The following is a 17,052-nucleotide window of genomic DNA, read 5'->3' on the forward strand; positions in this document are numbered from 1 at the left end:
AAAAGACAGAACGCCACTCGTAGATATTATAGGCTTTTTATTGTGTGGAACAGCACGCGGCTGCGCGAATTATATTACATATGTATAAATTTCCGTCGGCATCTTCACATTACAGTCGGAGAAACTCTCGCATAGCGCGTAAAACTTTTGTTTATATTTCGTCTTTCGAGTGTAGTAAAGTATGATGTAAAAATTGTGAACAGTTCTGTACTTGTGCGCGTTAACGCTGAGTTACATGAGAAATTTAAAAAGAGAAGAATATTGGAAAGAAGAGACAAAAGAAAGAAACATTTTCTCTTTCTCTCTTTCGCGCGCGTGGACGTACTAAGCACCCCGAGTAATCCCGAATTAAACAGTTGTTAGTTACATAATCGTACAATAATAATAATAATAAGGGCGATAGTAAATCGAAGTAGAAATATAGAGCGATATGATCGAGATGCTGCCAAGCTGACGACAGAATAACACGACAACTAATCACGCTGATCACAACGATAACGATGCCAATAATGATAAACATTCGTCGTAATTAATATCAAGCATGCGTCTTGTTCTATTTCTCTCTCCACCTCTCGCTCTATCGTCGCAACGTCAGCGACGTTTTGAAACAGTTCTTTTTCGTCGCGCCTATCATATCAATAGAATAATAATAATCTATTGTTACATAATTCTTTTAATAGAATCTTGAATGCGCCATTCGCTGGCAGACGCGCGCAATAATTTGCATATCTTCATATCTATAAAATTTTTCGATCTCTCTCTTTCCCTGTACCTACCTATTCTCTCCCTTCCGTTTACTTATAGAGAGAAAAAAGAAAAAGCTTCTTACCTCATTCTTTTCATCATATTTTTTGGATTGGCAGATTAAATCCGCCGCTCGCTGGACTAGAGATTTTCACTACCGCTTTATTGCGCATCTGTTATTACATAATCGAAGAGGAAGGCTTCTCCTCCTCCTCCTTCTTTTCCTCGCTCTTGTATTCATTAAAAATTAGTTCTTTAAAGGGCCTGATACGCCGTCCCCTTTGGTTGGGAAATCGTTTCGTCGTTTCAAGTTTTCTCTGGATTATGAAAAATTTATTCTCCTCTCTTCTTCTTAGAGAGATAAATCACAAAATAAAACAGTGACAATTCCTTACGATGTCAACTGACGAGGACAACGTCGTTCTCATTCATAAATGGTTAAAAAAAAACATGAATTTGCAAAGAGATTTAGAGATGTAAACTTTGCCTAGAACATCTCTTTTCGAGATAAAAAAAACTTTTACAACCGCACGATGAGACATACCAGGCGCGTAAAACACTGTCTCGACGGTTAACAGGAATTTTCGAGTTATCCGAGGATAAAATCAATGCCACACCGTGTCCTCATTTTGTTTTCACGACCAAAGGGTCAACGCGAATTGCTGATGGTAAAGCCACGCGGCAGAGTTCAGAACGAACCTATATTCTTCCAATATAGTTCTAAGTTCCGTCGAATTAGAAAAGTATTAAAAAACGGCTTTGCTGAGTGAGCTCGCAATCAACTATCAAATTGATTCTATAGTGCTTCGCAGCGTATTGTGGAATTCTACATTTGTAGGATCGCTACGCGAAGGCCAAAACTCTCTTACTGATCGTCGTCAGGCGTATAATCAATCTGCGTATAAACGATATCCATATTATGGGACGCTAAGAACGTGATGACATTACTGGCAATACAAATGTTGGTGGCTAGATTGTCATCGTCAGAATTTGCCTGTATGCGAATGCCCGTTGAAATCGCTTTGCGATTTTAAAATGTCACGAAGGCCAGGTAAAACAGGCGGGAAACGCTTAAGATCTTTGGTAAAAGCCTGCCTGACATGATCGGCGATGATCACGGATGCTCAAACATTATCATTCAAGATGTAGAAATAATCGAGGATGAATAATGTTAGGAATCAATCACGCTCTCGTCAGGACGACGATCGCCCTAGAAAGAAGGACCGGAGACGCGATTAAGCTATCCAGATCTTCTAGGCGTCCGACCGGAAAGTTTGCGCTATGTAATCACACGGTCCATTAAATAATAATCACGCTACGAGATAGTGACTATGTTAATTCACCAACCATCACTATAATCGGCAAATCGCAAAAATAATAACGGTTGTGGCAAACAAAGCTACTCGCGAATAATTAAAGACAGTTACAATGAATAAACTAATAATAATATAATTAATAGTAGCGGTAGAATATTAATAATAATAATAAAATAATAATTAAAGATTAGAAGAATAGTACGGTAGTAAATAGTAGTAGTAATAGTAGTAGTAGAATAGTGATAGTGATAGTTTAGAGCGGTAGTAATTGGTAATGGTATAATGACGATTATGTCGCTTGTGAAAATATCTAAACTCGATCTCTTTTGACGATGACGCAATCACACAGTTCGCATTCATTCACGTTTCGTTCACTTATAATAGAGATTGGCAGACAGAATATCAATATACAAGCAAAATCGACCAACTATAATCTTTATCGCTATCATTTCTCTCTCTCTCTCTTTCTCTCTCTCTCTCACTCTCCCTCTCACTCACTCCTTCTTGTTCTATTTTTCTTTTATTCGTATCAGGAGCAATTCATCTCCGCCTTCTCGCTCGATCGACAATAGTGGCAGTGATCGCGATTTTGAAAGCTCTGTTGCTTTCTTTGTGCATGATGCGATGGTCCACCCATTAACGTGTTAATTGACAGCGACGCGATCACGCTAAAGCGTCGAACTGCCTCAAATATTAGTAGCGTTAAATATTCGATTCAGCACAACTCTATGTTTCGCAGACCCCCAGAGGATCCCACAGGAAATGTCTCATTCTTCATTTTATCTACTTGTTTTACTCGTCGGAACATGCCTCGCGTTTCAATAGAAAAGAGATACGGCAGTGTGAAGGTGACGAATTCTGCTTCGATTTTGCATTAATTTGTTCGTTCGTTCCGGTGGTCGTGAAGGCGGGCGAGAAGCGCGACGGCGATGAAGCGCGGCGGATTCGATGCGGAAGGAAACCAAGACGACGGAAGCACGGTGATGAACGCGGTGGCGGTGGCGGTGGCGGTGGCGGCGACGACGATGACGACGACGACAACGACGTTGGGAACCGGGAAGATGTCCGCGCGCTCTTTCCCACTCCCTTTCTCTGTCAGTCCCGAACTGTTCAGGACCGGTAAATACGGATGACGTCGCGGATCGGTGCCCGGCAAAGTGGACAGTGACCGCCACCCTTGCCACGCCATTGTTGAATCGCACATGTATAACACATACACATATGACCACACATATAGAGCACGCTGTCGATGTTACGCTCGTAACAAATGTAGCACTCGCTCGGCTGACCGGTCAACGTCGACTGCAAACCCTCGCTCCACTGTTGCAGATGAGACGAGGCTGTGCGCGACGATGTTAGGGTACCGTCCAGGCTCTGATACGTCACCGGATCGACGTACGTCGAGAGCCGGTGCTGGCCATCGTTCCGGTTAACGGCGGCGAAGATTGCCTAGAGGATCCAGGATGCGGGACTGGCGCGGGTGCAGCCGCCGCCGCCGCCGCCGCCGACGACGACGACGAGAGATGCACCGGCGGATTCCTATGCGTCGCGGAAGCGTAAATTGGTTGAGGCGTAGGCGGAGGTGGTGTCGGGTAACCAGCTTGAGGCGGTAGATTGACAACGAGTACTGTTCCACCGCCCACCGCCGGCTTGAACTGCACCAACTCGGAGAATCTGGACAATTCCGTTGCGGCGTTGCTGTGATTGGAGTGCTGCTGCTGCTGCTGCTGTTGCTGTTGCTGTTGCTGTTGAACAACGTTAGCAGGCGAGGGATTGCTCTGACGTTGCCGAGGCGGTGAGGCGGTCGGTCTACTGGCCAACATTCTGACGCGTTGAGTGCTTCCGTAGGCGTCCACGAACGCCCACAGTTGAAGACTCTGATCGACGTGCATAACGACGTTGGGCGGGCCGCCATTCTTGCTCATCTGCACTTCACCGTAATGCGTGACCGTGAAAGCGATCTCGTCACCGGGCTGTGGACTCGACGCCACGTCCTTGGAGACCACCCAGTACTCCGGACGATCTAGCAGCAAGTCGCTGTCGTCCGGCAGGTCCTCCGCCGTGAGTCGCGCCGGATCGCACGAGGTCAAGCCTAGGGCGAGAGCACCGACGTACATCGGTTCCGTCGAGAGGATCTGCACGACCAATCGCTCGCCCAACAGCAACGGCCGACCCGTGAACGCGTAGCCGTGACAGAACTCCGTGTCCGTGCGCGTCGCCACGCACTGCTGATTGCTGAAGCGGATGTTTCTGCCCCGAGTGCTGCGAAGAAAGAAAACGAGGAAGCGATTAGCCTCGGCGGCGCTCGCTCGCTTAATGACGGGCGTCTTGGGAAACCGTGAAAAGCGGACGGCGAATTAGTTCTGTGCGGCTGAACGGCGTAGCGAATTGCTGTGCGCCTCCATCGCGAATCGATGACTTTCAACTTTCGCGTTATCACCTCGAGAAAACTGATCGCGTCGAAAAGTGCAAAATTTTACTAATTTGATCGAGTGACTTTAATCGCTTTGCGGAAAGCGTAACTGCGTAAGTGGCGTAAGTTTTAAAGCGGATAAGTTGGTCCCGAACAGATCTTTCCGGATAATTCAATCGCAATTTAAGCCAGCGAATGCAACAATCTTTTCCGCGGCATGCATTAAATCGGATGAAACGCGAACGAACAATTCAACACCGTTCGATACTCACGAGTGGAAGGGAAGAGACGAGAAGATGACGCCAGGGGGTTGAAACCTAAGACCGGGTAGTTCCACGTCAGGCTCGTGATGAATCGACATGTTCTGCATAGACGGCACGATGATCCTTTCGACGTCTCGGCCGGCATTGCTGGCGTCGTCCATGGCCGAGTGCCTGCTGTGCTGCGCGTTGTCCTCGTTGCTGTGCTCGGCACCCCTACGTATGTTGTTGAAATGCTGGCGATTCGCGTCGACGAACTCGATCGCGGTGCTGTTGCCGTAAACGTCGATGATGGCCCAGAGCGGGCCCCGGGTCTCGACGCCGCTGAAGAAGAGACCCTTCTCCTCGCCATTGACGCCAAAGTGCACGTCGCCGGCCGACGTGACGTAGTAGAACAGTACCGTGTCTCGCTCCGCGAACCTCTCGGCGAGCGCCTTAGCCCAGTACCCTGGCTTGTTCGTCAAGTCAGGACACGCGTACCTCGGCAAACCGCTTCGCAGATTGATCGGGTCGTTGCTGGTGAAGCCGAAACGGATCACGCCGCTCCAGTTGTCGGAAATCTCCAGGAACTTGACGCAGACCTGTGCCGTTTCACAGAAAAGCGACCATGTAGAACCCAACTCGCACGATTAGCGCGAGGAAAAGAAAAGAAAGCCGTCTTGCGAAACGGCGCCGCCGCTCGAGCGATCCTAAAATGGAGCTTTATTCGAGGCATCTTCAGGAATTAATTATGCTCCATTACGTTCGCGTCCCACGTGTTGCGTCATTATGATTTTACGACTCAAATTCTAAATATGCCACGCAGAAACCGGAAAACACCTAACTTGAACACCCAGCGCGACGCCCACTTGTATATACTTTATACCAGCGACTGGTCTTTCCGGTGACGGATAGTCCCGGAAGACCAGGTGATTCCGTTGAAGATCGTTTTGAGCGCGGCCATACGATCTACTCGCGTTACCTAAGGTATAACACACGAGACGATAAGCCCGTTGTAAGCGGGGCATCGCCTGCAGGGGATCGTAACTTCAACTTGGACGATATATACAAAACAACGACCTACGCAAAAAGCCCGCTACTCTCATGGTCGTCAGGCGACGGCGCGGCGGCCCGTTTTAATGTTCCGAGGAATGCGAACGGCGGTTTCTCGAGCGTAACGAGAGTCGCCGGTTTCCCACAATCGGGACCCAAGCGCCGGGCGGTGGACGCGTGATTTAAAAGCCGAGGGATCTCTCTCACCTTCTCGCCCACTCTCACGGGCCTGGCGCTAAAGGTGACACCCTTGCAAAAGCTCTCGTGCCTCCGGGCGATCGTGCCGCCATTGCACAGCCTGATGTTGTCACCGTGCACGTGGTGAAACGTCAACGGCGGCAGGTTGTTGGTACCCGTGTTCGAGGACCTGGGCGCTGAAACAAAAAACGGATAACCATTGATAATGTTTTCTGATCGTAAATCATCTGCACGTTATAAGATTATACTTTGTATACTTCTCGGATCGTTCAGTCTGTTTCGCAGATGCGTCATTTCGTAATCGATATTAATATCGTTGAAAGGTAAAAGAAAGAATGTACAAAAATAATTTATGCTTATTTATGCGTGTTACAGGAATAATATTTATGTACATAACACACGCGTATAAATAAAAATATTATTTATGCCTGTTTATGCGCGTTACGCAAATAATACTTTATCTATGGTAGCACATGTAGAAACATAAATAATTTTTTCTCACGAGACTGCCGAGATTATTAGAAACTGAGAAAAGATCTGCTTCAAGGTCAGCTTTGATATATTCGATTTTTTTTTTCTTCAGAGTACACTTACTCGATATATTTAATCTTTTACATAACAAACTCTCAATATATCCTATTTTTACACCTACAAATTCCAGAATTATAAAATTTCTTTATACAGAAACGAGATACGCGAGATGCTTGGATTATATTTGTATACAGCTTATGAACATCGCGTTGTCCAAGGATCGCGCCTCGACCTTTCGGCCGATTGTTTCACAGGCGCGTAGGCGTTAGATGCGCGAAGTCGATGGATTTCTCTTTTTCTTCTCGAGACGTTAGATCGAAGGATGTAGCTCGACTCGATGTAGCGATTGCCGGAAGAAATAGGCCGTCGACGTTTCTAGCGGGGGTCGGGAAATTCACTCGAAGTAAGATAGCCACTTCTCGGGCAGCACAAAAGGGACTCTTACAGCGCGGGGAACGGCGAGGGAAAGGAGGGAGAAATTCGATCGCACGGGGAACTCGAATGCAAAAGCACCTCTCGTCGGAGCCTGTCGAGCGTTTTCACTCCGGTATTTCATAATGCAGGCTCGCCAATCTGGAATGCGAGGATACCACCGCCAGGTTTCCTAGGCGATCGGCGAGGATGGAGTCACGTCAGCTGATACCACCGTCAAGGTGCCTCGTCTCGAATCAGTCCTTTAATTTTTATAATTCACGTGAAAAATCTTGGAGAAAGAGAAGCCGTCCGGATACCACAGTCGTTTTTTATTATTATTACAATTTTTTTATCAACACCATGATCGAACACTAGCACGCGGATAGCGCGCGGTCGTCGATATTTAACAAGCGTTTAGCAAATTTAATAACTTTCAGAGAAATCTTGGGAACACTTGGAGAGTCTTTGTTCTCTCTCGGTTTGAAAGTAAACCGAGAGTGCCGCGCTAAGCCGACCGGCTCTCGCGAATGCCTCGTTCTTACTGACTATCGATATACCGAGGCGCGTAGCCGATATTGTACGTGCGCCGGAAACCGCACGTTTCGCACCGGAAGCTGCCTGCCAAGGGCGGACGTCAAGTATCGAGGTACGTATACACCGGACGATCCGCTTTCTCCGCAAAACGGATGCGGCCCGGAAACCGCCGTTACAATATCCCAGAGGAGGGGAGGGGGGGGAGTTGATTTACACTTCGACGACTTCGTCGCGAACTTGCAGGGCTTCCTCTGTGAACGAAATAAAAAATGCGGAAGAGGAACACTGCGATTTGCTCCGAAATACCGCTGAGTTAATAACAATGCATTCACAGCGTTAATCAATTGCGGGAGAAATGTTTCATTCATTTCAGAAAGAGTTAAAATTCTGAACTATAATCACAAAGGGGATAAATTACGATAACAGTCATTAAAATTTGACCCACTTAACGCCCATTTTTTATTTGTCTATTTTCTTTTGTGTCTGTACACTTTTCTAACGACAAAAATATATATGCATACTGAAAAAAAAAAAATTAGTATCACCTGTCTTAGCGTATAAACAAAAATATAAACTCTTGGAAGAATTTAATAATCTTAAATAAACATAACTTTGCTTACGTGATGACAAAATTCTTCGTGTTCCTTCATTTTATACTTTTAGATATATACAAAACAAATGATTGTTGATTTGATACAAACTTTTTTCCATGTATACACGCGATCTATTCATGAGACTCATGAGAGTACCAGTCCACCGTTAGAGAACTATCGTAGAGATGCGCGACATAAAAAATCGACGGATACCAATAATGACGATTAATCCGCTATTAATCCGAATCGAGATCGAGCTGCGGCGAAGGTCGTCGTGGAGATCGGCTGATTAAACGCGATCTGCACAGGTTAAAAAACCGGTAACCAGTAAAAAATCGCGAACCGTTCGATTTCTCACGCTCCAGGTAAGGCGCGCGTATTAGGAAACGCGTTTGCGCTAATTGTAAATTCTAATTTCCTCCCTCCCTCTTTGCCGTCGCGAGACGGCAGGCGGAACTGTCGTGCCTTTGTCCCCTTCTCTCGCTCCACGAAACCGTTATTACGTGGTGCAATTATGTAAAAAGTAAGTGCACGGGGTTTCCAGGATTTTACGGAAGCCGGGTCGTTGCTGAGACGCCGAGGTCACAACGACCGCGAACAGGGCGATTGCGTGTCGCGTCGCAACTTCGAGAGTCACAACTTCCCCCGTTCTTCGTTCCGCTCGTTTTTCTCACGTAGGTTTTCGGCCGATCGCCCGAAAGAAGTTGTATCCGCTGTAAGGCAACATTGCGAAATCCGAGATCACCCGAATACAGTTCTTTCCTGGAACTCGCGTATTATCCTGTTGATCGCCGCGAAGAGGCACGTTTTATTACCACGATCCTCTATTACCCCACGCTGTCGCGTAGGCTAGTAGAGAATCGAAATATCTAAGTCGAGTGATAATGAAACGCTGTTCGTCTAAACATTATTACGACACACGCGGCGGTTTCCACTTGTCGCTTTTTACTCCTTGAATCTGTTTCTTAGACTCGCTTGTGCAATGAGGCAGCAGGTAGATATCTATTTTTTTAGGGTTGAATAGTAACTAGTTAAAAAAGTTAAAAATTTATCTATGTAAAAGAAAAAAAATTATAAAAGAAAAAATGCATTCCACGTTATTTCATGTAAACTGAATTTACAAATAAAATACCTATTAAATTTCTTTGACGATCCACATTATAAATTGTTGTTTTGAGAGATCTAACTTTAAAAACTTATTGATTTTTAATTTAATATGAATAATGCTTTTTAAAATTAATTACTAATTTAACTTAATTTAATCTTTAACGGAACTTTTAACTAATTAGATTTTCAGTACATCATGTAATTTTTAACGTCGCTGAATCAATTTTACAAGTCATTCACTTTAATTTAATTTAGTTGAAAAGATATATTAACTTACCTTACCCTGCTATTTTTATATAAGTTACAAAGTTTCCGAACTATCTTTCTTCCGACACGATATTTCAAGGCTCAACTCGGGCATGACAGTTGCGGCACAAGCTCGTAATCGCCAATCGAGAGCAAAGAACAAACAGGTGGAAAATCGCGCGGTTCCTTAAGAACACGACCGTAATTTTCAATTGTGCGGGAAAGCAGATGAAGCAGCGCATCGCGCGACGAAAGTCCAATTTACGCGGATTGGAGTGGCGTCGTTGTTTAGTCACGATTAGACACGGCAAGAACGTGAATCGCCGACGCATCTCCGTCGGTCGGTTGGTTAGAAACACCCGGCCGATTCACCGTGGGAATGTTATGACGTATACCGTTGCATCTCGCCGGCGTTCTTGTTGGCCTCGGTGTACCAAACCATGACTCCATTTACCCCTCATCACGATGGACCGCTTATTCGCCACCACCGCGAGCTCGCCGCAGGCAGGTTTCGCGGGGACGACAGCTGAACTTGCGCGGCGCATCATCGCGAGACGGCAATTATTTTATCCCTTCGCGAGATGAGACTCCTCGCTCGCTTCCATTCACGAGACGCGCGCGTTCCCGATATTTCCGTTCGAACGTTTTGCGTTCTAAATCTCCTTTTCTAAATAATTTTAGAGAAATCTGAAGAGAGACTGTCTTTTTTAATATACGTAGATTCAGCGCGAGATCAACCGTTTTCGCGAATATCCATTGAGAGGTCAACGGCGCGGCGTCCGAGGAGTGACGCGCGAACTGCATTCAGTGGCGAGGATCAATCGCGGCCGCGAAACGCAGTGTGCCGCCTGAACAGTTATGCGAACATTCGCTGAGTAATCGTCGATTCAACCGTCGTGACCGTCATTAAACGCGACGCGCGCGTCTTCCTTTTTTTTATCACCGGGGGCGATCGATCGTCGCTCTCCACACGCAAATCGCGCGAGTCAACGAGAATCTCTCTCTCTCTCTCTCTCTCCCTCCCCCTAGTAATTGGTCTATGCCCGCACCTATGCCGCCATTCGCCGCGGCGCATCTCGTGGGAAACCCGTGGCACACATTTGCGCGGAAGTGCACCTTCGTAGACTGCAAGACTACTCTCGGCGAATCTCGGCGCGTCGCGATGAGTCGCCGCGATGCTGCGTCTCGGGACCGTGCTTAATTAAAATCTCGTTTCTAGCCTGCGACGTCGCCGGCAGCGAAATAACACGGATGTTGCGCGAGGGACAGAGCGCGAGAAAATTGAAAATAAAACAACGACGGGCGGGCCCGCGTTGTTTTAGGAAGAGACACGCATCCGAGAACGTGTCATATTAATTAATTGCGGCCTTGTCGAGAAGAGAGACCACGCGATCCTTCCTCGATCGAGAGAACGGACAGTCCGTGGGTTTGGAAATGAAAAATTAAATTGATTTAGTCCGATTATTTCCGCTTGATCGACCCCCCCCCCTCCCCCCGTCCTTTACTTTGTTCCCGCACTACGCGTAACCGGCAACTTGAATCATTAAAGTAAATAAAATTTGGTAACGTGCGTTTAATAATTAACACGTCAAATAAACTATATACATATGAAAAAGTTGTGTGAAAAAGTTTATATTTTTATTTAATAACATATTTTAATAACATATTCAAAAATGAAATTGTTTTTCACGATATTGAAAAAAATCTCAATTTTTTTTAAATACTTTAAGTATCCAAAATGATTTATACAAAGTTTTGTATTGTGACTGGCTGTTTAATTATTTTCTGAATAAATAAATAAATTTCATTCATTTTACAGAATTGATCTCTGCATCGCAATAAAACTTTACATAAATTATCTTGAACATTTAAAGTACTTGAAGAAAAAAAATTCAAATTTTTTTCATCATTTCTTATTTTATTAAACTTTCATTGGAGCACATGTCTACTTACTTCTTATTGAAATAACTTTTAATCCAGATGGAAAATCGCCGGCAATTTTTTCCACTACTTTCAAATGCAATATAAAACAATCTGTAATTTTTTTAATATTTTGAGAAATGTTGTATACACGTTCTTAAAAAATGCGATTCCCGGTGCGCTCATCGGCGCGCGGCGTCGAAATAATTCCGAATGGTGACCGCGTTATCGTATCGAGGTGAAAGTAATCGGCGCGGTAGAACAGAACACGCGCGCCTCCGCGAATATGCGCGAGGTCACCATGCGGCGACGATGTGAACGCGATGCACTTTGCATGATGTAAATAAACGAAACCTTGACCGAGCTTCGTCCTCCCTCCCTGCCACGGCTCATTCACCACAATCAAATCTATTTCTGCATCGGTTACTATCAGCCGTCAGTAGGAAAGAACGCGGGCGCGCCGTGTAGCCTGATAAGTCGCCATAATCGAGGCATCTTGGCGTGCCTCGGCTTCGCTCAGGTTCGACGAACCGTGGCGCAAAACGACGACTCCGCGGATTTTGATCGAATAAACAAGAACGAGAAGATCGACGAAGCGCGCAGCGGTTTCTTAACACCGACATCTTCAAAGAATCTCGCCACAATTTACGAGATAATAATAAAAAATCACTTAAAAATAGTCACTAAATATTCTAATACAGTAAATTTTAATACAATAGATATCGATTAAAATGGAATTAATAATTTCGTGAAGGAATCATCCGTTTTGTCTGTTCGGATTGACACGTTAAGAGCCAGGTGTTTTCGGTATCGTCCAAGCAACCTCGTGGAAAAGAAAAAACAAATAAGAATGGAAGGAAGGAAGGAAAGTGAGACGCGCGCAACAGGCTGCGACCGCTGCGTCGGGTCGCGTGCGCCTGTTGCCTACCATAAGGACGACTTGATGGAGCAAGGGGTTACGGACCGCTCCGATAAGGCACTCGAGGTACTGTTAAGCAGCACGCCGAGGAAGCCGGTGGTAATTTTCTCCGCGCGCGCTCTCGCTAGGCCTCGCGTAGCAGGAGGGGCCTTGTTCCCACGCCCGACGCCGTGATCTTTGCCGAGCTACCTAGTAGTCCTAGGAGGCGATCTCCCTCTCTCTTTCCCCACGAAGGAGCTGCGCGTCCTTTCCCCTACCCAGGCCAATTCCCCTCTTTCTCCTTCTCTTTCTAATTCTCTCTCTCTCTCTCTCTCTCTCTCTTCTCTCTCTTTCTTCGTCATTTTCTGTCTTGCCCTCTACCATCACATGCGTTACGTAAGATGGCAATGTGCGAATCGCTCGTCATACTGAAATAATAATAACGCGTACACGCAGAGCCCGCGGCGCGAATGAGAAGTGGCTATGACCCAGGGAAGGCGAGCGAGATGGAAAAGTAGACGTCCTACGAGTGGAGAAGGTAGCTCTCGGATGGCGCGCATGGTTAACGTAATTACGGAGAGCATCTCGCGTGCGCGTGTAGATGCAGCACGCGGTAAACAATCGGTGCATTAAGCTACCATCCACACGCGATTCGGAATCGCGATTAGGAGCGGATAGGTAACGGGGCGGCGGTGAGGGTCGTTGAACCCAAGGAGTCCTCCTAATCGCCACGATCGCGATCGCGCTGCGGCCGCGGCGCGGCGATAGAGATAAGGGCCTATCACATAGATCGCGATAAGAATTACGCGATGACGTTACATCGCATGTTCGCGCGATTAGCTCTTCATGTAGCACAATAGCTACATCTATCGCGGTTAGAGCGTCGGATAATCGTACAAGATTCTTTCATAATTACGCGCCAAGTCTTGCTATTTGCCTACCCGCTTTCACCATAAAACAGCGGAAGAATGTACGTACGCGTCGTTTCTCATAAGCGACTATCTGGAATTGGGCTCGCGCCACAGTCGGAATAAAGATCAGCCTCCGAGGAAGAAACGCGCGCGCACATGCTGGTATGCGACGTAGTTAGGTACACGGGCTCGATGGAAGAACGCCCGAGATCTTTATCCGAGAGAGCTCTCCCTCGGCTCCTCGTAGTCTCGATGACCCCCTTTTCGGTGACTTGCGAACGTCCACCTTGAACGCTCGGACCTTCCTGGTATTACCAATCTTCGTCTACTTGACCAGTGACGACGGCGACACCAAGTGTGACTCATACTCTTTGCAATGTTGTTGACGAATTTTTGTGAAGACGAATCTGCCGAGATGGAGCAAACGCGATCGGGATATTCTAAGCTCCTTAGGACTCAGGGGGGCATAACGAAACCCCACGACGACAAGTGTATATTCCCATCGCGGTGCTCTTAACGTGGCCACCACGGCCCATCTAACGAACAATCGGATTAACGAAGTTAAACGAGAGAAGGGGTGGCCACAAGGTACCGCTTCCTTCGTTCACCCCTCGTAACCGGGGGTTGCGCCGCATCTGTCGCGCTTCACACGTGCGGGATCGCCGCGAGCGACTTACTCGCGGGGGTGTGAAGAAAGGGAAAACGACGGAAACACCGAACCGATTCTCCTGCGTCCCCGGGATTAACGGTTTCAGCCACACTCGAGCTGTTTTACATGGGTAATCGCAGGGCTCGAACCGCAATCTCTAATCTTGCGATCGACGAGCAATGACGCAACTTCTGGAATTCCTGCGCTGAGAAAAAAAAATTGTTAACTTGACCTAAATTGATTGTTGACTTGATTAAATTTTATCAATTCAAATATTTAAGTTAAATAAAAAAAAACAAACAAATTTAATCAAGTTAAAAAATTTAGTCAAATTAACCATTTTTTTCTCAGCGTGTGAATTTACATAGGGAAGAAAAAAAGTATTTTTTTTTTATAATATACATGAATTTAAACTGCAATTTTTTAAAAATGAAAATTGAACGTAACAAAATCTCTAGCATCCGATCGAACGTATTCGATACGTATTTAATAAGGGATTCACAAGATCCAATTTAGATGCACGTAAATCTAACGTGGAGTGGCAAATCGACGACTTGCGAGCGAGGGAAGGCGCAAGCGATCGAAACGTCGGGATGATCGCGATGAGTAACGAAAGTAAAGAAATAAGTGCATTGGATAATTCAGGGTTGCGTTAGAGCCGCGACCGCTGGCTACGTGGCGTGCTCGCTTTTAATTAGATAGAAAGTCCGCAAGAGTACATGGTATATCACGCGGTGTAATTGCGCTTAACGGTTTTGGGCGTACTCGCGCGCGCAAAATAAACGCGCAGCGGAGTCTCGCGGATAAAAGGAACGGCACGACGTATCTCGGCGACTCGATTCTCGAAGACGCGGTCGTTGCCGCTGTCGATGGTATCGCCGACCCAGTTACGATCCTAAGCGAGGAGATTGAAATTGGGTTCCTTGCGTCAGGTCGCTAATATGCGACAGCGAGAGAAAGAGAGTGGAAGGCGAATCGCCGATTGTATCATCGAGTCGCAAATGGTCTGCAACATTGTCGCGATGACTCACGGGGTAGCGTTAATGAAATTCCGCTTCCTCATGCGACAAAGAAACGCGTGTATCGCGCTCGTCGTTAACCGAAGTCGTGCCCTGCGCGCTAATTTCGAATACAAACCGGCCAGGGAAACGCTCGTTCGAGCGAATAGAAACGCAACGGATAGCCGGTATTGACGTAAGCCTTTCCAAGAGTTACGGACGACTAACCAGTGAAAATGACTCAGTCGTTATGTGTGGCCATCATAAATAAATACTTCATTAATTGTAGGTTGTCGGTCACAATTTCTCAAATCGGATTGTAGTTAACATTTCTTCGAAACAATTTTGCAAAGTGGTTTGTTATCGCGTTACGTTTTTCTTTTCGCGAGAAAAAATTTATTTTAATTACATTTGATTACCTTAAAAAATGTTAAAAAATCATATTTGTGTCTTAAATGTTCTCTTAATCGGTGATCAAATATTTGTTGCAAATAGCAATGGAGGGAGATCTTTCAGATTCGGCACATTGTGCGAGGCGTTTCAGTGATGTGGAAGCAGCTGATACAGGGGAGTCCAAAGGGAGAGATTACGGGGTTCAGGGAGAAAGAGACGTAGAGGAGAACAAATGCGTTTTTGTACTCACCGAGAACGTGTGCAGAGAGGCGCAATCGTGCCACTCTGGTGGCCCTATTGACTGTCAATGGTCGCCTCGGTCGTTGACAAGACAAAGACATCTCGATCTTAGAGCAGGACAAAGACATCTCCACAGAGATCTCTCTTAGGAACGCAAAACAATAGTGATTTTCAGGAAGGATCACAAATGGTCTTCAAGTAAAGGAAAGTAGCATGGAAAAATGTTTACAAGAAGTTTCTCTTCGACAAAACAATTTTACAGTATCAAACACAAAGTAGAAAGGACTCTGGAGTAGACGAGCTAATTGTGAAAGATAACTTCTCAGTCGTGTAAAATTATAAATAAAAAATTTAATCGTATCAAATACCGAAGGACAAAATAAAATTAAAAAAATGGACTAATACGTGTAAACAAATGTATATATTTGCCCGTGATTGAATTCTTCTTTATTCGCGATTCTACATCGACAGAAGCGCAACGAAAACGTTAGAATTTACTTAGCGCGACTTGAAGACAAAGAGAACCGACGAGTACTCACTGAAATTGCGAACAGCTAGGCGATCGATCGATCCTCAACGTGGGATCTTCATCAACGCCGTTCCAGATCCGGCGAAGGGAGAACCAAAGGGCGAAGAGGAGGAGGGGTCAAAGGAAGAAGAAGAAGGCGAAGGGTGGGAAGGTGGCACGCGCGCGCTCTCTCACATTGTCTTCCGGATCTCACCCTCCCGATTTTCCGGATCGGAAGAAAAACGGCGGAATGGAGAGAGAGGAAGGAAGAGAATGGCGAAAGGAAAACACGAGTGGATTTACAAGCCGGGAGTTGCCGGGAAAAGGCGGGCAGTCTGAGCCACGCCACTACAACGACTGGCTTGCAGAAGCAAACTTCCCATCTGCTGCGTTGGTTGCTGCCCCGACCAACTCCCCGCTGTCATTATGTATGTCTGTGTGGTCCGTCAATACGCGGGCACGTACACGTACACGTACACGTACACGTACACTTCGGCAAGCTGTGCGTGGCAGCCGGGCATTCAAACGGAAAGGAGAATATATCTGGAGGATCTCACCTCGCGGATACCGGCGATAAGGCGCGGCCTTATCTGCCGCTATTAGCGAAAGGCGTAGCGCACAATGATAAAAAGTTTTACGTGCCAGATCAACTTGGTTAAACTAAAAAATTGACTCGAATAACGAAAGAATAACAATAGTGGTAGATTAGCGGCCAACTGTATGCTTTGATAACTCGACGTAAACATAATAGTAAACAGTAATCTATTAAAATATATCTATTAAAATACATTTAAAAAAAAAATATATATATATAATCCCATAATTATTTTTCATCCGCATTCATTTACATTTTATTTAATTTCGAATCAGTGATTATTAAAAAGTAACGTGTAAACATAAAAGCGCGCAATAATGCCCAATTAAAAATAGACTCTTCAGAGGCCGTTAAGTTCCCGGCCTCTGAAACCTGAATGAGAAACGTCCGGAGACAGGCATCAATGATACAAATAGCAAATATATTTTTCTCAAGCGTTAATATACGCGAGTTCGACCCTCAGATGGTCGAGGAGCGACACGCAACGCGCGCGCACAGGCGTCGCTGTATATGTCGCAGCTGCAGCTGCTCGCAGGAGCGGAACACACGGCT

General features: G+C 45.9%; 1 protein-coding gene across 1 annotated transcript in view; it reads right to left on the reverse strand.

Moving 5' to 3' along the window:
* Window positions 1-20: 20 nt before the first annotated feature.
* LOC105202574 (protein neuralized) overlaps window positions 21-17,052 on the reverse strand; it is a 31,204-nt gene continuing 14,172 nt past the window's right edge. The window contains 4 exon segments of the mRNA XM_011171152.3: window positions 21-3,466; window positions 3,469-4,322; window positions 4,746-5,314; window positions 5,973-6,139. Of these exon segments, the coding sequence (XP_011169454.2) occupies window positions 3,171-3,466; window positions 3,469-4,322; window positions 4,746-5,314; window positions 5,973-6,139 (1,886 nt within the window). The 3' untranslated portion in view covers window positions 21-3,170.

Source organism: Solenopsis invicta, chromosome 12, assembly GCF_016802725.1.
Source record: "Solenopsis invicta isolate M01_SB chromosome 12, UNIL_Sinv_3.0, whole genome shotgun sequence".
Lineage (NCBI taxonomy): Eukaryota > Metazoa > Arthropoda > Insecta > Hymenoptera > Formicidae > Solenopsis > Solenopsis invicta.